Consider the following 23,398-nt stretch of genomic DNA (forward strand, 5'->3'; position numbering starts at 1 on the left):
AGACACTGACTGAGCAGGGGAGGGGCAGAGAAGGAGAGAGAGAATCCCAAGCAGGCTCCATGCTGTCAGCACAGATCCCGATGTGGGGCTTGATCCTACAAACCATGAGATCATGACCTGAGCCAAAATCAAGAGTCAGAGGCTTAACTGAATAAGCCCTCCAGGCACCCAATGACCAGTGTTGCTCACTCTTCTTACACCTTTATTTCCATCACCATTCTATTGTTTGTACTTTAGAAATTCCTGGGCTCCATTTATCTCTATTTGAATATGGCCAATTTTCTATCTCCATGTCCTTCCTGATGGCTAGACAAACTCATGTTAGCCTCTTGCCTAATCCTTGAACTATGCTATCTTTTATCACTGTCTCTCATTGTATTTTCTACCCCATAAAATGTTACAATCTTTGGGGAAAGGGATCAGATATTTTACTTCTCAGTAATTCCTTAAATACTTAGAGCAATTCAGACATTCAGTGGCTTCTCAGAACTGCTTCAACTTATTGAAGATTTTATAGCAATTTTGCATGGTGTTATTTTAAGTGCAGTGAGTGATATAAAGACAGAGAGACCTACTCCTATTACACAGATAACTATTAAACAAGGCAAGGTAAGCCACAACAGAAACAGAAACTAAATCCTGCAGGGAAAGGCAAGAGCGCTTAGAAAGGAGAGTTCATCTCAGTGTGGTTTTGATTTGTATTTCCCTGATGCAATGAGAAAGAATGAAATCTGGCCATGTGTAGCAACATGGATGGACCTTGAGGGTGTTATGCTGAGCGAAATAAGTCAGGCAGAGAAGGACAAATATCATATGTTTGCACGTATAGGAGGATTAGGAGGAACTTGACGGAGGAACAAGGGGGAGAAGAAGGGCGGAAATGGTGGGGGAAAGGGAGAGAGGCAAACCATGAGAGACTCTTGAATGCTGACAAAAACTGAGGACTGATGGATGTGGGGGGTAGGGGGGGGTGGGCATGGAGGAGGGCACTTTGGGGATGAGCACTGAGTGTTATGTGGAAACTAATTTGACAATAAACTATTTAAAAAAAAAAAAAAAGAAAGGAGAGTTCATACCTGTTATGGGGAGAAAGAAATGACACCTTGGAAAAAGCAATATCTGATACAGATTTTGGAGAAGGGACAGGAGTTTGGGGGTACTCAATGGAAGGGAGCACTCTAGAGAAGAGAGTGACTCAGGGGTTGGTCTTGCTGAAGCGGAAGGTACAGGAGAGGTGATATTGGGGTGAGAGACTGGAAAGCTGTGTTGAACCCAGGATGCATTTGACACCAGGAACAAGTTTATACAGAGGGGGGCATAAATGATTTTGAACAGGGGGTGGAAACTCAGCAGTCTTCCTCTGGAAAACTGGTCCTGAATCTTAGCTATCACCTATGTTAGATCATGATCAACTGAAGTCACAAGATTGAACTGAGAAAGCCGGGACCAGGAGACTTGAACAAAAAATGTCTTAAGATATTGTATTTTGAACCCCTCATCCTTTTGCTATAGTATAGTACAGCAACAATACTAAGTTAAGGGGTCCAATAGTCAGCTGTGCGCAGGGCCAGCCAACCACCAAATGATTTTCTATCAAACTCTCTCTCTGACCTCCAATCCCCCACCCTGTGGAGAACTTACTCCATAGACCAGCTCTCCCACCATGCCATTCCAAGCCTTGGTGTCAGGGTCACGGGCTCCATATTTTCCATCGCTGACAATCTCAAGACGGTAGGAGTAGCCCACATGTTTGGCAATCTCTGCTGCCAGCTCTACACAGTAGCCCTCATAGCGGTCATTGCCCTCAAACTGGTTGGCATTCTTCTTGAGCATCACATAAGGATCTTCCTGGTGGAAAAATGGGGGGAGAGAGAATGTGGGTTGTGGGTCCACTCATAGGTAAGGAGAACTTTGGCATGGCAGGGGAAGGTGTCACCAACGTTGGTTAACTTTGGTCTCTCTAAGTTCCTAAATCTACTTCCCACATTTCTGCTCCCTCCATTACAAAACTTCTTGGGTTAAGAAAGTAAACTCTTCTCTTAAATACTGAGAACAAACTGAGGGTTTATGAGCAGTGGAGGAGAGGGGAAAATGGGTGATGGGCAATGGAGGTGGGCACTTGTTGGGATGAACACTGGGTGTTATATGGGAACCAACTTGACAATAAACTATATATATAAAAAAAGAAAGTAAACTCTTAAAATAAGAATATTTCATGATTCAGATGTGGGGCTCACCTTTTTAAATTATGTTCCAGGAGCTTTTGTATTTTGTAGAGGTGCCTCTGGAGGCACTATGTTGGGAAAGAAGATCCTAAATAGTCTTCAGCTTTCTCATGGTCGATCACTAAAAATCACAGCAGTTCAGTGGATACAAAGTAGCTAAAGTGCTGGGTTTTAGGAGACTTTCTTTGAAAATGGCTTCTACTGAAGGAGTGTACAGTCTGAGAACCACCATAATTTAGTCTCATCATTATGTCTTATATATGGGTAAACTATGGCTCAAAGGAGGGTAAGTGACTTATCCAAGTATATAAAGTGAAAGAAGAGCCGGAGTGAAAACAGCATCTCTAATTTCTAGGAAACTCCTTTTTCTACTCCCTCTTTCTACCTACGGCATAGTTTTGGCAAGAAGAATAACCAGCCTTTGCTCCTGGTGAAAATCTTTGTGTTGGTTGGTCTAGCTTACATCCCAGATAACCTTGATGAAGGACTGAGTACTCACTAGGATTGTAGTGACAATATATGTTCTATTCTGGACACTTGAATTGTCCCCTCCAGCTTGAGCATCGGTGGCTGCAGGGACAAACTTATCATCTTCATTCCAGTAACCGATCTGTTAAGGAGAGGAAAGTGGTGACATAAGATGGGCCAGGCTCCTCTGGAATGGCCTACTGTGGACCACCCAGGTAACACCAGACAAAAAGGCAAGGATCTAGGCATCACATCATACAATATTGGACATACAAGGCTCTAAAGCATTGGTAGATAAAAATAACAAGAGGTAAAATGCTCTCTATCCAAGTCTTCTTAGCCCCACCCCATGAACATCCTCACCATGATGGGCTGAGCCTAGAAATTGCCCCCTCTGAAGAGGAGGCAGGTTTAACTTGATGCAGCTAAAATATTTTATATATATAATGCAAGCCAGGGCTGCGGAAACTGAATTCCTTGCAGTTGTTCACAAGGTCAAACCCCTTTTGCTTCATGTCTATTAACCCTTCTCTTCCTGAACTCATTCTGAATGGTAGTTGGAATCAGACAATTTAAACATTAAATTCCTTTTGCTTTATTTTTATATTTAACTGTATTTTTCCATCTAGATTTAATCCTGTGTGATTGTTATTTTATCCTTTATCATTTATTTCTCTTATTTCTAATTATGAACTATACATATATTATGAACTATACATATGAACTATGAGTATATAATAGTGCCTAAAAATACTGGCTGTAAACAGTATTTTTTTTCTTTAAATCAGTAGGTTATTTATACTGGCTCATTTTCCAAGGCCTTTCAGCTAATATTTATTGGATCCCTTATTGTGTGCAAGGCTCTGAGCTAGAAGTATTGTGTGGGAGGTTGAGAGAGATACAAAACAGTCTAAGAGGTAGTCCTTGCTCTGAAAAGCCCCCCCGTTTATTTGGGAAGATACAACACATGCAACACACAAGGTCATGAAGGATGAACAGGTTGAGCCCAAACCTTTTAGGCTGGAGAGACCTTGAACATGTGCCAAGGTGTGAAGGCTGAAATTGGTTCAGATATGTAAGTTCAGTGGCTTCTATGTATAATATAGGGTTAGCCCAAGAGGGAAGTGGGCACGTGGTAGCAGATTTTTTTCTTTTTAATTTTGGGAGAGAGGGAGAGAGAGAGAGAGAGAGAGAATCCCAAGCTGCTACATGCTGTCAGTGTGGAGCTAGACATGGGGCTTGATGTCATGAACTGCAAGATCATGACCTGAGCTGAAATCAAGAGTCTGACACTCAACCAACTAAACCACTCAGGTGCCCCAGGAGACACTTGGATTTGAGTGCCAGGTGAAACAATATAGACTTTATCCTGAAGGCAACATGGAGTCATGGAGGGTTTGGGAAGAGCACAATGGATTTCCTAATACACATACACTCACAAACACACACTTCTGTCCTGTCTCTCTATATTTTTAGACAGTTGTATTTTGTTCTGGGGTTCTTCTTCTGGCTATAGATGGAGGGTGAAAAAGGAAAGAGAACTGGAAGTGCATATGCAGAGGAATGAGCAAGCCTCCCACCAGCCAGAACTCAGCCCAGGTACATACAGCTGAGGTCTGTGCCAGTGGTCAACTCAAATACCACTGTTTCCTTGATGTCTTTCCCAGTTCCCTCAGTTGGAAATAAGCCATTCTCTCTGTGATCTCACTGCCATTAACAACAACTATGATAACTGCCAACACTGATTATGTTCTTGCTATTGTCAGTGTTTTAAAGTTTTTGTGCCATTTCATTTGGATTAGAGGGGTCTGTGACCTGCCCAAGGTAATACAACTAGAAAGTGGTTCTGCTATTGTTACTAAGAGGGGACTTGGCTTCCGTGATAACATGAAATCTTTTTAGTTAACATTTTTGAGTGCTTATTGGGTTTCAGCCACTCTTCAAAGTGTTTTTTTCTTTTTTAATGTTTTCTTCCATCCTCACAAAAACCTATGAAGTGGGTACTTAATTATCATCCCCATTTTAAATGTGAAGAAACTGAGATGTGGAGAAGTGAGGCAACTTTTCCAAGGTCTCTGTCAAATCATGGAGCCAGGATCTGAGCCAGGAAAGTTAGCTGCAGGGCCAGTAAGCTGCCAGCCCACTCTTGAATGTCTCAGGTAGGTCCCCACTGGCCCTGTGGTCTGGCTGTATGTCTGTCCCCATCTCTCCACAGTGCTGTGGGTTCCTAGTGGACAAAGCCAGAGGTCTATTCCTTTTAGGATGATTTACTTAGCACGGCATATTCTTCCACAGAGAAGCAGCTCAGGAAATGGTTGTTAAGAATATGTGCTTCCAATAAGGAGACAATGGACCCTACTGGGTGCTGAGACAGGCTAGAGGCCTGTCTCTCAGGACATTTGGTCAAGATCTACCCTCAGTGCAGGCATGTGCTCAATATTGCCTGTGTGAGGCACTTTTAGTCAGCACAAAAGGAGACATTTCTCTCTAATAACACAAGAACCAGAAACTTGGATTTCCAGAATGTCAAAGAAGGAAGAGGCTTGAAGAATCATTTCTTCCAACCTCTTCATTTTACATAGAGGGACCAGGGGATGGGCACAAAATCAGATGAAGTCTCAACTCCTTCACTTTGCTAGGCCAGGGCTCCCTGGAAACCTGGGGTATCTGTGGGGACCTTTTCCATGCCACTTTCCTAGGAGGTGGGTGAGGGGTCAGGAAATGGGTGAGAGCTCTGGGGTCCCCATCCCCCCTTCAAAATACTCAGTTCTACTTTTTATCTCTTTCACATACTGGGATCCCTCTAAGAGTTCACTTTTAAAAGGATCCCTCTGGTTGGAAATGTTTAAAATCACTATTGTAGTATATCATTATGCAAGTTTAAAAAAAGTTTCCAAAGTACTTTCACAACATTTAACTCTTTTGGAAATAGCACAGACAGGGGTGGGATGATTTTCTCTGTTTTATAAAGGAGATAACTGAGCCTTGGTGAAATCAAGTGATCTACTTTATAAATATAGAGATCATTAGCAGATTAGCAGCAGGGCATAGGGGCCACGGCATGGACTTCAAAGGTTAGGTTATTTAATGTAATCAATATTAACTCAGGAGCAGGCCTGGCAAATGCCATCCTCTCCCCCCCCCCCCCATGATGCTTTCTCTTTCACTTTCTCTTCCTTTTCCTTCTTCCCCTCCTTCCTTTCATTTTCTCTGTTCTACTTTCCTCTTCACAATTAGCCACAGGTTTAGCTCCTCCTAATCGAACTATCAGTACAGAGCAAGTTGCCTCCTCTGATGTGCAACTAATTTCTCTAAAATCTACAGTGCATTATTACATATTATTTTTTTAAGTGGGGGCTTGATAGTCAAGAGATTTACCTCTGGCATAGACAGACCTGGTTTAAAAGATAGACTTTCCTGGGGTGCCTGGGTGGCTCAGTTGGTTGAACTACTGACTTTGGCTTAGGTCATGATCTCATGGTTCATGGGTTTGAGCCCCATGCTGGGCTCACTGCTATTAGCATGGAACCTGCTTTGGATCTTCTGTCCCCTCTGTCTCTGCCCCTCACCTGTTCACACACGCATTCTCTCTCTCAAAAATAAATGTTAAAAAAAGGTAAACTTTCCTAATTACTAATATTTGGCCAGCTACCTGACCTCAAAGGGCCTCAGTTTCTGCTCTGTGGAATGAACACATCAAGAATATCTGTCTTTTCACATAGACCAATGGAACAGAATTGAGAACTCAGAAGTGGACCCAAAAGTATACAGCCAACTGATCTTTGACAAAGCAGGAAAGAATATCCAATGGAAAAAAGACAGCCTTTTTAACAGATGGTGTTGGGAGAATTGGACAGCAACATGCAGAAGAATGAAACTAGATCATTTTCTCACACCATGCACAAAAATCAACTCAAAATGGATAAAGGACCTGAACGTGAGACAGGAAACTATCAACACCCTAGAGGAGAAAGCAGGAAACAACCTCCTTGACCTCCACCGCAGCAACTTCTTACTTGACACATCCCCAAAAGCAAGGGAATCAAGAGCAAAAATAAACTGTTGGGACCTCATCAAGATTAAAAGCTTCTGCACAGCCAAGGAAACAACCCAGAAAATTAATAGGCAACCAACGGAATGGGAAAAGATAGTTGCAAATGACATATCAGATAAAGGGTTAATATCCAGAATCTATAAGGAACTCACCAAACTACACGCCCGAAAAACAAACAACCCAGTGAAGAAATGGGCAGAAGACATGAACAGACACTTCTCCAAAGAGGACATCCAGATGGCCAACAGACACATGAAACGATGCTCAGCATCCCTCCTCATCAGGGAAATACAAATCAAAACCACACTGAGATACCACCTCACGCCAGTCAGAGTGGCTAAAATGAGCAAATCAGAGAACTCTAGATGCTGGCGAGGATGTGGAGAAACGGGCACCCTCCTACACTGTTGGTGGGAATGTAAACTGGTACAGCCCCTCTGGAAAACAGTGTGGAGGTTCCTCAGGAAACTAACAATAGAACTCCCTTATGACCCAGCAATAGCACTGCTAGGAATTTACCCAAGGGATACAGAAATGCTGAGGCATAGGAGCACATGTACCCCAATGTTCATAGCAGCACTCTCCACAATAGCTAAAACATGGAAAGAGCCTAAGTGTCCATCAACAGATGAATGGATCAAGAAGATGTGGTTTATCTATACCATGGAATACTACATGGCAATGAGAAACAATGAAATCTGGCCATGTGTAGCAACATGGATGGACCTTGAGGGTGTTATGCTGAGCGAAATAAGTCAGGCAGAGAAGGACAAATATCATACATTTGCACGTATAGGAGGATTAGGAGGAACTTGATGAAGGAACCAGGGGGAGAAGAAGGGCGGAAATGGTGGGGGAAAGGGAGAGAGGCAAACCATGAGAGACTCTTGAATGCTGACAAAAACTGAGGACTGATGGATGTGGGGGGGAGGGAGGGATGGGCATGGAGGAGGACACTTGTGGGGATGAGCACTGAGTATTATGTGGAAACTAATTTGACAATAAACTATTTGTAAAAAAAAAAATAAAGGGCATCTTGGTTGCTTCTAAAAAAAAAAAAGAATATCTGTCTTTTGGGGATGCTATGAGGAAGAAATGAGTTAATGCATGGACAACAATGAGAGCAATATGTGGCTTATATTAATGCCTGGTTTAAGGGTAATGCCTAGTTGAAGGCTAGCAAGCTTCTATAGTATAAGACATTGCAGTCTCAATTTACTATTGAAATTATCAATCTCCAAAGAAATAGTGTATTATTATAGAGCATTTATTTCTCAAATTCATTTGGGAAAGTAACCCTCTTTACATGCAGAATGTCCTAGGGGGAGTGCTCCCCAAACCACAAAACATGGCTCTAAAATCTCAAGTTATTTTGATAAAGGATAGGGGAAAAAGCCAGATAAATCCATTGTACAGTAGATTTATATGACTTAGAAAGAGACTTTAATTTTTAAAGACAGTGGTCCTTCAAAGCTAGTATTGTGGCACTAGTTGTTAAATTGGGATCTATAAAAGTTATTGTACCGTTTGGTTTATATACAGCTTCCTTGATATCAAAAGCTAGAGGAAGAGTTTAATGTTGTAAACAAGTTTATTTGATGTCTTACCCTTTTGTAGGGAAATAAAACAATACTGCCAGTCAAGAGTGGGGTGATGCCAAAACCCGGCCTGCACCTCATGTAAGCTAGCAGCTGAGAAGTCTGGTTCCACAGTTTGATGAAAAGAAAGTTGGCAAAGGGTTTTGAAGAGACACTGCACTTCAGAGATGAGAGCCAATTTCCCTTTCTTAGAGAAATGGGTTGGATTATCGTACAGCACTTTGATTCTCTACTGAGGATATGCAGGACCTTTGATTCTCTCTGAAAGTAAATCAGAGCTAGTGGCTGGTAAAGACTGGGGCCCACTATTCAGGAGAGGATTTAAACAATTCTAACAGTGAGAGGTCCTCTCCTGGGGCCAGTTATGATTTTTGATCTTCTGTTTCCATCTACCTCTAAAGATTCTTTGAATGTAGGAAATGAGTCTAGATGATAGATCAGATGTTTTTTAAGTGAATGAAGTCTAAAAGGGAGATGATTATAGAACAGTAAATTCAACTGATCTACCTTGCACAGTCAGCAAGTCAGATTTACACATTTGTATCTCTTGGCTGTCTGTAAAGCCACAGCCCTGGGACCTCCCAAAATGAGATCCATTGTAATACAGTTTTTAAAAGTAGGTTGCCTATTGTGGCAAAGTCAACTAGATTATGAGCAAGGACTCTTGTTCTCTTTCCCTAGCATAGAGGTGTTGGTGGGAAGTGGCTCCCTAGCCAGAAGTTACGGGGCATCTAGGTGGGCCAGAGGATTGGGTTCTGGCCAATGGAATGGAGCACAAGTGATGCCCATCTCTCCTGGTCTGACTCCCCCAAATCTCTAGCACAGTTTCTGCTTTCTTTCTTCCTCACCTGTTAGCTAGATGTTGTTAGCCAGAATGATGCAAGCAGACAGTGGAGCCTCTCTATAAGACTTAATCTTAACCAGAGCCCTCAGCCCAAAAACTGGTCATCTGGTGAATGAGAATGAAATGTGTATTGCCTTAAAGAGCTGAGAATTCAGAGTTTATCTGTCAGTGCACCTAGGGTTATCTTAACTAACCCACTTAAAAGAATTTGAACTTAATATGTTTATGTATGACTTTGAATTCTGCTTTAAGTGTTATTTAAAAAATTTTTTTTTCTTATTTGCTGGCAGGTCTATGGAAATAGAATAGTATGCACCCTGGTTGCCCAGCAACATCCAATAAACTGTCCACTCATTTAATAAAAAAACCACTTATTTTTATGTGGGTCAATATATTACAGGGGCTGAAGATGTAATAACACAGCTGTGGTCTCTGATTTTAGAGAGCTGACAATTTAGTGGCAGGAAGGTGGAGAAGAGGGGAAGAAAGACAATATATATCCAGGCCAGGGGTCAGCAACCTTTATCTGTAGAGAACCAGACGGTAAATGTTTTAGGCTTTGTGGGTCATACAGTCTCTTTGCAAGTACTCACCTCTGCTGCTTTAGTGCAGAAGCAGCCACAGATATTGAAACAAGTGAATGTGGCCATGTTCCAAAGAAACTTCATTTATAGATAATGAATTTTTATTTTGGAAAATTTTCACATATGATTAAATAGTTGTCTTTTGATTTGTTTCAACCATTTAAAAATGTAAAAAATGACTAGCTCATGGGCTGTACAAAAGCAGGCAGTGGGCTAAACTTGCCTTGTAGGCTGAAGTCTGCCAACTCCCTTCTAGATCAATAAACCAACAAGAATATATCAGAAGGGTTAAGCATTAAGAAAAAAATAGAATGGGATAATGGGATTGTGCCAGATGGGTGGGGGCCACTTTAGAAAGCTTGGTCAAGGTCAGCCTCTCCAAGGTGACTTCACTTGAGCAGAGACCTAAACCACAGGGAGAGATAGCACACAAAACTGCAATGAGAACATCAGGTAAAGGGATGGATAGAAGTCAGTGGAGCTGTGCAGTGATGAGCTAGTGAAAGAGGGGCAAGAGCTCATGCCAGAGGGAAGCCGCATCTAGGGTTCTGAAGGTCAAGGTAAGGAGTTATATTTACCTGCAACAGGAAGCCAGAGGAAAGTTTTAGGCAGAGAAGCAATAAAACCTGATGTATATTTGAAAATTATTGCCTCAGTTCTTGTGGTGAAAAATGGCCTTATAGAAGGGCAAAGATGTAGATAGCAGGGCTAGGTGATAGGTGAGGAGGTTCCTGGATGCATCTAGGCAGGTCTGGAGACGGCTTGGGCTCTGGGGTCAGCAGTGGAAATAGAGAGAGGTAGTTGGGTTGGAGCAATGTCTTAGAGCTATAAGAGGATTTGGCATGTCCAAAGTTGGGTAGCAAGGATTTACAGAAAAACTTCTGAAGATCATATGGAATGGAAGGTTGTGAATTCTTTGGGACTTTAGATTACTTTTGACATCAGCAGGACTTTGTGTCACCTTTAGTTTGCTTTCCTGCCCATGCTTTCCTTTCCAGTTACTCAGAGGGTCAAAACCCAGGATAAGAAATTCAGGGCAGGGCACGAAAAGGCAGGGCAAGGCAGGGGGACTCAAATCAAGTTGCAATGAGAAGTAGACACCTGTAATCAGGTCAGAAGTTAGCCACAGGGCTGATGATGATGGTAAAGATGGTTAAATTCACAGTGCTGGTTCCTTGATGAAAGACCTTGGAGAATTTTCCCCATACTTTTCCCTTAGCAGTCATTTATCAGAATTTGTGATTCTACCTGAATCTGACAGGGTATTTTAGATCTCAGATAGAGATCTCTAAATCAGTACCCCCTGGTGAACAAGATTTCCTGAGGATTTAGCTTTAGTAGAGCCAGTGCCAATTCCAGCATCTGAAGCTACTAAATGTTTGATGGATGGATGCCTGGAAACGTGCACATTTCAGTGGGATGTCAGATTGGACCCAGGTACCTAGAGGGTATGTTGGCACATGAGTGCCAAGAATATAGGCCCGAAGATCAGGAGAGTGTCCCTGAGGCCCCAAATCAAGCAGCAGCAGCTCCTCTTTATTACATAAATCAGGTAAGGCCATGTAATGTTTACTGAAACAAGCACAACTAGGTCACTCTCAAATCTGAGGAATTACTTTGCTAGGAGGCTGATTGAGTAAAAGGCCTGAAGCCACAGATGTGGAGGAATTGATTTTCTCCAAGTCAGATTCCCTGTAAACAAAGGATGCTTGAGCCCACAGTCTAAGCAAGAATTTAGTCATTGGAAAGTAAGTTGAAAAACAGCCTCGGGATCTGAAAACTAAAGCACAGCCATTTGCTGGTGGATTTTAAGGTTACTTTGTTCTTTCTGTTTGGTGATTTATCCATTCCATGGGCTTGTACAGCCTGATTCACTCAAGCTCAAGGCTGACAAAAAAAAAAATCCCTTTGGCCTAAAGAAGAGAGTTTAAACAAACAAACAAAACATGTGCTGGATGCCCATTACATGCCAGGCACTGCTTTTCTGAATCCCTCACTACCAGCTGTGGAGGTAGGAGGCACTGTTTCATTTAATTCTGACAATGACCCTGTGTAGTACAGGATATTATCCCCCTTTGAAGATGATGTAACTGAGGTCCAGGGAGGCTACGTAACTTGTTCTAGGTCATGTGCCTACTGAAAAACAAAGCAGAGACTTAAATCTCGACCTGTCTGCCTCCAAAGCCCGAGCTTGTAACCAACCAGTCTGTCTATGTTTCTCACCAAACCACCTAGAGCACCATGAGTCTTACAGCTCGCAAAGCTGCCTTTTTAAAAGTGCAGACTCTGAGATTCATCTCTGTTCTCTTAAAGCAGAATGTCCAGCTGTTGGGACCCAAGAATCTATATTTTTAACAAGGCCTCCAGGTAATTCTTCTATTTGCTCAAGTTTGAGAACTGCCAATCTTGCTACAATGCCTCTTCTCCTGAGGAGAGTTCTTGATGAAGTGCAGATTTGGAGGAGATAAGGAGGCTTCCCACAGTCTCTAGTGAGGTTTAAGGACAACATCAAGGGCTGAGACCCCTTTTCCCAAAGGTAATGATTGAAGAAGTTCCCACTGTATGGGCAGTTGGTCCATTGAGAAGGGTTCCTAACCCCACCTGCACTGAGGGAGCCAAAGTCCAGCCCAGAGAGGGACAACCTGACTGGAGGAGTGAGGTTGACAAAAAGGCTGTCACATGCATCAGCATCCATGGTGTCAGTGCTGAGAGGAACTAAGGTCTGCACAGCCCAGCACCTCTCATTCATTTTAAAGATCCAGAGAAGTTAAGGACACCCTGCTGGGCAATGACCAGGCTGCGGTAGAAGCCTCTGCCTTATATTCATACTTATCTCATTACCACTTATGTCCCCAATATACCTAGCCTGCTGCTAATAGGTAGGGCAGAAACTGGCTTTATTTTCAACCACCTCATTACACTGCAGGGAAAAGAACTGGATAAACACCCGTGTTTTAATTCAGACAAACACACACTGCTCATATGTAGTATGCACATGCCAATTTTGTCCACCAGGAAATGGTATTGTTTCCCCCTAAGGGCAGTAGGCTATTCTGAGGATTCTGAGGGACAGCCCAGGTCCATGGCCAACAATTTTCTGTGTAGGAGCAACCTGCTTGCCTGCCCAAGGCCTTACACAAAAGAACTGCTTTTATGTTTTCATGTACAATGCAGGGGGTGACACTGCCACTTCTCTACATCTGAAAGGAAGAAACACTGGGGAGGAGGTCACATAATTGTTGTCCCTTCTAAGGGCAGCAAAATACTCTGAGCTCCTCACTTCCCCACAGTCATTGGAAATGTTCCAATTGTGTTCTTGAGTCACTCACATGTGGCAGTGGCTACAGCAAGATGAGTGTGGCCTGGAGAGTCATGGGGCCCATTTCATCATAGCTCACTGTGAGACCTTAGGTGGTCTACTGGGCTGGCCTGCCTCAGTTTATCCATATAGAAAAGGGGAGCTATGTCATGAAGGCTGATATTCTTCACAATCACACTAAAGAACAAAATGCTGTGAAAAAGATAAACAAGTCATCTCAGTGCTTTTAGACTTTAGTCATGTAATACCTCCCTGAAATTTGCCATACCCATTAGTAGCCACTCACTGAACAATGATCAGGTGCCAATGCATATATGACATGTCTCCATTTTATAGATGCGGAAATTGAGGATTATAAGAGCTAAGAAACCTAGCAGATGCCTTTCCCAGCACAGGAGCACAGGCGTTAGGAGAACAGGGGATAAAAGAAATGAACTCAGAGTTAGTCTATTTCTGGATGAGCATCACTTGCAGTAGATTTAGTCCCCAAGGACAATGCCCTTGTGCAATCACCATGCCAGAGGTTTGCTGAAAAGTGGTTATGCTCCTAATGGCTGTATTCATAGCCAGATAGAGAGCCCTTGTTTGTAACTGCTGAAAGTTAACACAGGTAGTGGGCCTACTGTAGCCAATTCCTGAAGTGTGCCGAATAGAGGTGGGAAATGGGTTCTGGGTCCTCAAAGTGTTCACAGTCTAGGAAGGAATATAAGATGTATGTAAATTTCACTGCAACAAGGGACAGTGTGCTGGTGTCCTGGTGTTGTCACATGTGCTGTGGGAACACAAAAGGACAAGAGATGGCTTCTATTGGATGAGGAAAGAGTGATGATAGAGAAGTCATTGAAACATGGCCTTTGTGACAACCCAAGTAGTAGTTGTCCCCTCTGAACATGTTCATGCCCTTCCCCAGAACCTGTAATATGTCACCTTACATAGCAGAAAGGACACTGCAGATGGGGTTAAAGTTATAGACCTTGAGATGGGGAGATTATCCTGGATTATCTGTGTGAGTATAAACCAATTACATGAATTCTTAAAAGCATAGTATCTTTCTTGGTTATAGTCATAGAGAAAATGTGAGGATGGAAGAAAGGTCAGATGTGATGTTGCTGGATTTGAGGATGAGGAAGGGTAACATGAACTGAGAAACATTGGCGGCCTCAAGAAGAAAGTGGAAAAGACAAAGAAATAGATTCTCCAGAAGGTACACAGACCTGCCAGCATCTTGATTTTAGCCCAGTGAGACCCAAGTAAGAATTTTGACCTATGATAAGTTTGTGTTATTTTAAGCCACTGTTTGAAATAATTTGTCACAGTAGCAGTAGGAAACTAATACAGTCTTGGGAAATGGGATGTGGTGAGATAGACTATGATATAGAGAGTGGGGTTCCAGACAAGAGAGCAAAGGATATAGGTTTATGCGAGGTAGGAACAGAAAGGATTAGCAGAGCTCTTAGGTAGAACTTTCTGTAATGATGGACATGGTATGACAGATTGAAATGAAAATCTGTGCTATCTAGTATAGCGGTTACTAAGACAAACGTGATTCTTGAGCACCTACCACATGGCTAGTGCAACTGAGGGACTGGATTTTAAATTTTGTTTAATTAAAAATTAAATTTAAATAGCCATACGTGGCTAGTAGCAACTGTATTTGACATCATGGGTATAGAGAGCATGAAGTTTGAGAGATTAAGACCCAAATTTCAATCTGTCAGGCCCAGCATTTAGAACTTCTGCATGCATTATGTCATTTAATCCTCTCAATGAGCCTAGGAAGTTGGCATTATTTATGGTGATCCCCATTTACCAGATGAGAGAACTAAGGCACAAAGAACCTAAATGACTTGTCCAGAATCACATACTGATAAGTGGTGATGCTAAGAATGAGTTCCAGGATTCCAGAGTCAGAGCTTTGATCCACGGGCACTCTACTAACATTCTACCATACTATGCAATGCCTCTTACAACTATATCATGCCATCATAAAAAATAAAGAATATGATGGGGGCTGTGGACAGAATAATAGAGGCTGCCATGAGGCATAACAGGAGAGGCTGGGGAAAGCTTCCCTAGGGAGTGACATTTACTCTGAATGCTTAAAGCTGAGGAGGAATTGGCCAAGAAAAAGAAGGGAAGGGGCTAGAGAGTCCCAGGTAGAGGGAACAGGTATGAAAGCTCCAAGGTGAGGAAAAACATGATATATTCAAGGAAGTGAAAGTCAATCAGAATGCCTGGCATCAAGAGAGAAAGAAAGTGAATGTCCAAGGTCAAGGATGAAGAGATTGGCAGAGGCTAGACAACACATGGTCTGGTAAAACTGTGAATGTTTTTCCAAGTATTTGAATGTTATTCTAAAAATTAATATGCATATATACTACATATTACACATCTAAACACACAAATATTTTTCACTTCTTCTGTATGGAAAATGGAGTGGATATGACCAAGTGTGGATCAGGAGAAAATGGTTAATGTCATCAATAACTGCATTCCCAAGTTCTTCAGAATCTCCTGGGAACAGCACAAGCATTTATATACATCTATTTATATTTTCAAAGTACTTTCCCATCCTTTGGATCTTCACTAGTACCCTGCGACAAAGGTAGAGACTTTTATCTCCATTTTGCAGATGGGTGAATTAATTCTCAGAGAAAGGAACTGACTTGCCCAAAGTCCCAGCTGGTTAGTGGCAGAGCTGAGTCTAGAATCCTTGTTGCCTGAGTCTCTTCAAAGAGATCCAGTCCAGGAAAGATGGGCTCACAAGGCTCTCCGCTCTGGCCCTCTCCTCTCTGTGGAATGGAAGCAAAGGTGGCCTTTACCTTTCGGATGCCATCATGCTTCATTTCAATCACATGGAGGGTGTAGTTGGTCCGGCGTCCCTTCTCATTAAATTGAACGTTTCCTGTCAGTCCTTCAAACCGCACCTGGAAAGCAAAGCCAAGTAGTAAACAATGAACTCAGAAGTTCTACTTGTACTTCTTTGCTTTTTCTGCTGAAGTGAAAGTCCTGAACCTGAGAAGCTTACATGGCATGAAGTCTTGGAGTAGCATGCTGACTAAAAATCCCCTTGCCCCATAGCAGACAGGGCTATGGGAGCACAGTTCTCTTTCCTACCAAACTGAGATTCATACTTAAAGCCTTTTTCATCCCTTGGTTTAGGCAAACAGTAACAAGGGATCAAAGTAGATTCTGATAAGAAATCTCTGTGCCATCCCTAATCGAACACTTCCCATCATGACCACTGCCATGGGCAGCACATGCCCCTCAGACACAAGACTTTAGTGGAGAAACAGGAGGCCTGCAAAGGAAAGGGGGCCAGTGCACCATCCCTGGTGAGTCAAGAGAAGAAGCCAGCCTTATGAAGCCTTGGGCCAGGCTTGAGTATGGTTCCTCGATTCCCTTGTGAGGCTGGGAAATAAAATATGTGCGAATCTGAAGACCTGAAATTGGAAGACCTGAATTTGACCCTGGGACACCAACTGGCCTTGGGAGATTTACCTTTCTCAGCCTCCAGTTTCCACAATTCCTGCCCTCTCTTCTTTAAACGACACAGCAAATGTGAAAGTGCCTTGAAAACTTGAAAGCACCTGAGGAGAGCCCTTCATGTTAAGACCAGAGCATGGGGCGCCTGGGTGGCTCAATCGGTTAGGCGTCCGACTTCGGCTCAGGTCATGATCTCATGGTTTGTGGGTTCGAGCCCTGCATCGGGCTCTGTGCTGACAGCTAGCTCAGAGCCTGGAGCCTGTTTCCCATTCTGTGTCTCCCTCTATCTCTGACCCTACCCTGCTCACACTGTCTCTCTCTCTCTCAGAAGTAAGTAAAAAAACATAAAAAAAAAAAAAAAAAAAAAAAAAAAAAAAAAAAAAAAAAAAAAAAAAAAAAAGACCAGAGCATACAGGGCTTGAAACAAGTCTCAACTTTAAAGCAAAATTTGTATTTGACCCCAAATATGCTTCATGGGATTTCTTTTCCACAAAGGAATCAGATCAAACTTTCATGGCCTCAAATATTCAATCATATAAAAGGTCAAGTGGTCAATATGTGGGATTCAAGAATTTTAGGGCCACTTCTGCCACTCTGGAGATGACCAGTAAATCTCACCCACGTTCACTCTCCAAGTAAGGATGAGTCTAGCCATATATCATCTGCTCAGGTACAAGAAACCACATTCTCTGATAGTGACCCACCATGTATTCTCACATCAGTCTGGCCTAAGGCCAGTGAGGTGAATCTCTACCTAGAACCAATATGAACCTGGCTGTATAACCTCACACCATTTATTTCTCCCTTTCAAATAGCTTAAAAGGAAAATTTATAAGGTTTTTTTCTTTTTCCAACAGTGACCAGCTCCTGTACCCTCAGAAGGTATAAGAATAGTTGGGGTGTGTGTATTAGAGAGAAGGGGTGGGGGGACGTAAAGACACACACACACATACACACAGGGAGGGAGGAAGAGAGAGAGAGGGAGAGAGAGAGAGAGGCTGACTGCTCTGAGGATGACCCTCACATCACCTTCTGGTTTGAAGTCTCAGTGGGGAGGCCATGACAGGCCCAGCGCGCTGAACAAATTATACAACAAGCTTTTTACTCTCCCAGATGAAATATGGAGAAATCTTCACTCTGGAAAAGTCTAGGCTGGCTTAGCTTTTCAGAGAGAAAACAAAGCACAGATCTTCCTAGAAAGAGTAAGAAGAAGGGAGCTATTCCAACCTGTCAGCAACATCACCTTCTCACCTTGATCATCTCTTGCTCATCTCTGGCTTCCCATTCATTAAGATTTAAGAGAGGTAGGCTAAGTATCAGTTTAAGTAACTCATTTGGAAAAACAGACTGGGGCACATGTGCAGATGAATGGGTGGTAGAGTGATTTTCCCAAACAGAAGGAAGTATGTCATTAATGATCCAAATGGGCATCTGTACTTTGGCCTCGGTCTCAAGTATCATACCAATTATCAGTGTGTTGTTTTAGCATAAGTTGTGTAATATTTCTATGACTCAGTTTCCTCATTTGTTTAATGGGACCAGTTAGGGAATTATGTCTTAAGGTTGTTTTAAGGATTAAATGAGATATTTTATGATCAATGCTTACTGCACGTGAGTAGCCAGCAAAGGTCAGCTATTATTTTTATCATTACTTAATAGTGTAATAATAACTGCCACCATTTGACAATGTTTTATGTTTACAAAGTACTTTCATGTATATTCATCAGGAATATACATACCTCAGGAACTTCCAGAGGTATGCCATTTAGGCATGATCCTCACTTACATGGGAGAAGCCAGAACTTTGGAAGATAAACTGATTTGCTCAAAACTTAAGACTTTTCAGTGTCCAAGGCAGGCCTAAAATCCAAAGCTTCTGATATATTCTAGTATATTCACTGATGATACTAAGTGGTGTCTCAAACAGGGGACATTGTTATCAAGCTAGGTTCTGAGTGAAAACAGAAATGCACATAGTAGTATATTCTATGTGCCTACTACTGCCACCCGCTGCTACCGCTAGGCATTTCCTTGGCCATGCTCTGTTAATTCCTAATGATGTGACCATGAACAGGTCACTGAGCCTATCTATTTCTGAGTTTCCTCCTCAAAGAACTCAAGTGTTTAGCATATTGCCTGTGACAATGTAAAATGTGTATTATTTAAATGATGAGGATGATTACGATGATGATGATGAAGGCTACTACTATTGTAGGGTAGTAGGGTGGGTAAGGTATGGAAAAATAAGATGATTTTAACATTGAAGCCTTGGGTCTGGTAAATTGTTAGAGCAGGGACTCTTTCAGCAGAGATGAAGGTTTTGTCATTGTCATATTTACAAACCTTTCTCAGTTTCCAAAAATATCATCATTAGCAAAGTTCTAGGCCCTCTACCTGAAGGCCCCTTGCATTGCCACAGTGTTTTCACAGGAAGATGTTTTTTTGATGTTGACAGAAACCCAGCAGAGAGCAGTAACAGCAGTTATTTTCCTCCATTTTATAGATAGGATTATTGAGACTCTGAGCTTATGGCACTTGGGTTCAGGATTCACAGTGAGTCATGAGAGTTCTGGGGCAGCTGTAGGCTCTTATCATCTAGTTGGGGAAGCCAAGACTTACACACACTGAGATAAAACAAAGTATGGGAAAGCAGACATCTCAGAACTACCCTTCCATGATGGCAGAGCAAGGAGAGGTCAAGAGAATAGCTCAGCCCCAAACCATTTATGTGGACAGTCTGGATGGACTCACAGTCAGAAGAAGCAGCTTCTCAGAAACATCCACTTTGGGTAAATCTGGAAACTGCTGTCTTATTCATTAGGGCTGAACTTCTTGGCCCTCATCACCATCCTCCTCTCCCACCCCATATCCTAGGGAGATTGGGGTCAAACTGAGTTTCCCCTTGGCTCCTGCTTCCTGGAACTCCCATCGCCACCCTGGCGTCTGCCAGCTCCCTTTGTGAAAAACAGAGAACTAGCTGTGGCTTCCTGTAAGTGGTAATGGGTGCCAGCTCAGAGTCTGCTGCCCATGAGATGCTGAAGCACAATTTTTCTTTCCTGCCTTGTGCTGGGAGAGTGCTACATAGTGTTTCCACTACTTGAGACATTAATATTGCAGACTTTTCCACCCCCTATTCCTGGGGGAGGCAGCAGAGATCCCCTGGACCCAGGGCCTCTGTAACCTCTTTGTGGCTGCTTTCAAGTGGATCCTTCCTCTTGGCCCCCTCTCCTGAGTGCTCACTGAATTTGGGAAATCAGAGCCTGTGGTTTAGGTTCCAGTGGACCATGACCTGGTTATTCTGGCCAGGGCAAGTCATAGGACTCCTCTGAATTCCCACTTTCTCATCTGCTCAATGGGAGAACAACTTGGCTTTAACTATCTCATTCAGTTGCCCTGAAGTTCAAAGAAGCCTATTCATTCTTCTTTTTTTAAATTTTTTTAGTTTTTAATATTTGAGGCTTATAACAAGCCAATGAGTCAGGAAGTGCTAAGATGATTATGTACAATCAGGAGATGAGGAACTCAGTGCCAGAAAAGTTGAGCAGTTAGTCCAAGATCCCTGGGCAAGAGCTTGGTGGGGGCATGGTGAGAACTCACCTCTTCTCTTTCTAACTCCCTAACAGCCAAACATCATGCCCACAAGTCCTTGCTTGTACTTGACTCTAGTTTTCTGCTGGATATCATATATATCTACACTTACATCCTCCAAAGCCCAATTCACTGTTTGTTCAAATCTGTCCTTCACGTAAGGCTTTCATGACCATCCATCTTAGCTGGCTTGGGACAGTTCCAGGCTACATCTCTTGTTCTGGTATAACTGACAATATCTTTCTCTTTCACTCATAAGTGTTCCAGTTTGGATGATAAATTATACGATCACCTCATTTAATGCCTAGGCTCATCTTACAAGAAGACTTGTTGATACCCAGATTCCTTGGTCATGGTGTTCTCCTGTGACTGTTTATAGGACTGAGAGCTTGGCTAGTTATTTAGCCCTCAATCCACACCTTTATAGGTAGGATTTCTCAGGAGCTGGTCTTCCATTCAAAAGTGGGTCTTGAGTCCTGAAAGGCAGGAGCTGTGTCTTACACCCCTATTGCCCATGATACCCTAGATCTTATCTAGCAAAATGCTGGGAATTCCTTCACTTTGATATGCTTGAGCACTGGCTGACAGATTGCAAACACAAAGACTGAGAGGTCTGATTATTATTTAGGGCAGATATTCTTCACGTGAAGTGTTGGGGTTGGCTTCCAGGAGTAATATGGTCCTTGGACTCCTGGTCATACAAAAATATACATATGTACATGTGTGCATGTTTCTGGGAGAAAGAGTCCAGATCTTTTAAAAATAATATCCTCAATGGGCTTATGACCTCCAAATGCTAAGAGCCTGACTTGGGGAGCTGGATCTTCTGTGTCAGCTGGAAGCAGACTTATAGGAACCCTAATGCCTACTCATTCCTGGAGCACTGAGGGCTTCCAGGATGTGGGCTCATTACTATTCTGAATGGCTCCCTGGATGTCAGGCATGGGGCAGGCAGGCAGGCAGGCGGCTGATTATCTTCACTCTGTTGCTGGGGAAATTACAGCAGGGTAAGTGGGGGATGGGGGTGCACAGATATTACCCAAGGCCAAGCGCTATTGCCAGCTGGGTCATAACCCTTGCATCTCCCCTGCTGGGCTGGACTTCTGAGACTTTGGAGCAGTTACATATACAAAGTGAGGTAGCAAGCAGATGTGGGTTGGAGATCATGTTTCAACACTAACCAGCTATAGAATTTGGGGAAATTAAAAAAAATATCTCCAAAGCTCATTTTCTCCATGTATAAAGCACAATTAATGAAACTAGCTACTTCAGAGTATTATATTGAGGATTCAGTGAGCTTAAACATGTAATGTATGTTCAGAACCTTATGTACATAAGAAGTCCCCAACACATTAGAGTTGGCATTACCATTATTTTTTTATCAGCACCATGCTCTAACCAGATGAGCTAACTAACCACTACCATTATTTTTACAATAGTGGGCTTATTCCTTCAGGCCTCAGTCACTCATGCATCCCAGTTCTAACATAAGCTGAACTACATAGGCCTCTTCCCAATGTGTGACCTGAAGGCCAGTGATTGGGGAAGCAGAGACCTGAGCCCTTAACCACAGGTTCCATGGACTGAGTATCAGTGGAATTACCCAGCCTGTTGTGGGCACATGCCCTAGTGGCATGACTATTTGAAGAGATGGCTCTAGAAGGTGAAATATCTGGACAGTGACCATGACTATGTGTGGAAGGCCCTGTAGCTAAATGTGAACAAGCAAAGGGCCAAGGGGCCATGGGACAGGCCTGAGGCAGGAGGGGGAGGCAGGACAGGGGTCTCCTCCAGCCTCTGCTGCTAAGCTGCTGTGTGCCCCTAGATGAGTCACCACTACTCCGGTCAGCTGGCTCATCTATAAAGTAATGGACACAGAAGTCTGTAATCTCTAAGGTCTCATTCAGCAACAAATTGTTGTGATTCTGGATTCTTAACAAAGAATTAAAAAGGGATCTGTTTGAACAGCTGATCTTCAGATCAGAATGCTGGAGTTTTGTGTTTGTGGCTAATTCTCCCCGACCCATGCCATCCAGTAGAGGCTGAAGAGAGTTTCTTAAGGGTAGGTCTTGCCTTCTCTTATCTCCAGTGCTTCGCCCCAGGCCAGAGCACACCACAGGCTCTCAGGGAGCAGCTGACTCGCTGCCAGAGAGGCAGATACATGTTTTGACTCAAAGACAATATAAAACAGATCATATTCTTTGGCTAAGGCAATTGCCCCCTCCCAAATCCCACTGACGGCAGAAGTGAAGGATTAAGTATACATTCTAACCAGAAAGACGTGGATTAGACCATAAGAGAGAAAAAGAAGCTTAGAATGTCTGGAGATGGTTGAAACTTGGGAGTGGTCTCTCCAACTTCCTCACTGTCAAGGGCAAGGAAAGGGAAATGTGTAGGAAATATGAATGAGTATTTCAAGGTCACTCAGAGGGCCAGGGGCCCAGCTGGACTTGGACCCCAGCTCTCCTGCCTCTTGGTTCAAAACCCTTCTTGCTATCTGCACTGCCTCCCAGGCTTCATCACTGTCATGGTAACATCAGAATATCCTCACGACAGGGACGACATTAAGATGGGAGAGGCAGAGGAGCTGGGAGGGTTGTGAACCTGAGGGCAAATCCCGGGGACCTTCTGAAACCAGTCTCACATTGCAAATAGAATCTGTCTCGACTGTGGAGTCTGGAAGAGCATTTTAAATAAGTCAGCAGGTGGCTGCTGCATCTTTGGCCATCATTCAGAAGCTGCCTGATGTCTGCTGTTGTTGCTCAGTAAAGGGGCTGCCCTCCACAGAGATGGGGAGAAAGCAGAAGGGGCTACTGGTGGACCCCTTAGCGTGTTCCTCCTGTCATCACAGGACTGCTGCTTAGTCTCATTCCCAAGGATGGAGCTACATGTTCTCCTCCATGTAAAGGCACTTCATCCAAGCTGAGGAACAGCTGGTGATGTTCCTTTCTCGGCTCTTTCCCCAGGTTGTGAAAATTGCAAGAGCTGTGCACGTGTGGTTGGAAAACAAACAGGGACGGTTGTGCATTTTGCTCTACATCTCTCCCTCATTCAGAAATGCTCTTCTCTCCCGGGAGCCCAAATTCACCTTCTGTTGCATGTAGTCTTAAAAGTAAAACCGCTCTTGGGGCACCTGGATGGCTCAGTAGGTTAAGTGTCCAACTTGGTTTTGGCTCAGGTCATGATCTCATGGTTCGTGAGATCTAGCTTTGCATTGGGCTCTGCACTGATA

At 43.1% G+C, this 23,398-nt stretch overlaps 1 protein-coding gene across 2 annotated transcripts in view; it reads right to left on the minus strand.

The window, feature by feature from the left end:
• Positions 1 to 23,398, minus strand: part of GRIA1 (glutamate ionotropic receptor AMPA type subunit 1) — a 145,655-nt gene that overhangs the window by 93,688 nt on the left and 28,569 nt on the right. For both annotated transcript variants that reach the window (XM_039224724.1, XM_039224725.1), the window contains exons 6-8: positions 15,915 to 16,019; positions 2,725 to 2,835; positions 1,642 to 1,848 (exon numbers count right to left, since the gene is read on the minus strand). In XM_039224724.1, the coding sequence (XP_039080655.1) occupies positions 1,642 to 1,848; positions 2,725 to 2,835; positions 15,915 to 16,019 (423 nt within the window). The remainder of the gene's footprint in view (positions 1 to 1,641; positions 1,849 to 2,724; positions 2,836 to 15,914; positions 16,020 to 23,398) is intronic.

Source organism: Hyaena hyaena, unplaced genomic scaffold, assembly GCF_003009895.1.
Source record: "Hyaena hyaena isolate Hyena2069 unplaced genomic scaffold, ASM300989v1 scaffold_1742, whole genome shotgun sequence".
NCBI lineage: Eukaryota > Metazoa > Chordata > Mammalia > Carnivora > Hyaenidae > Hyaena > Hyaena hyaena.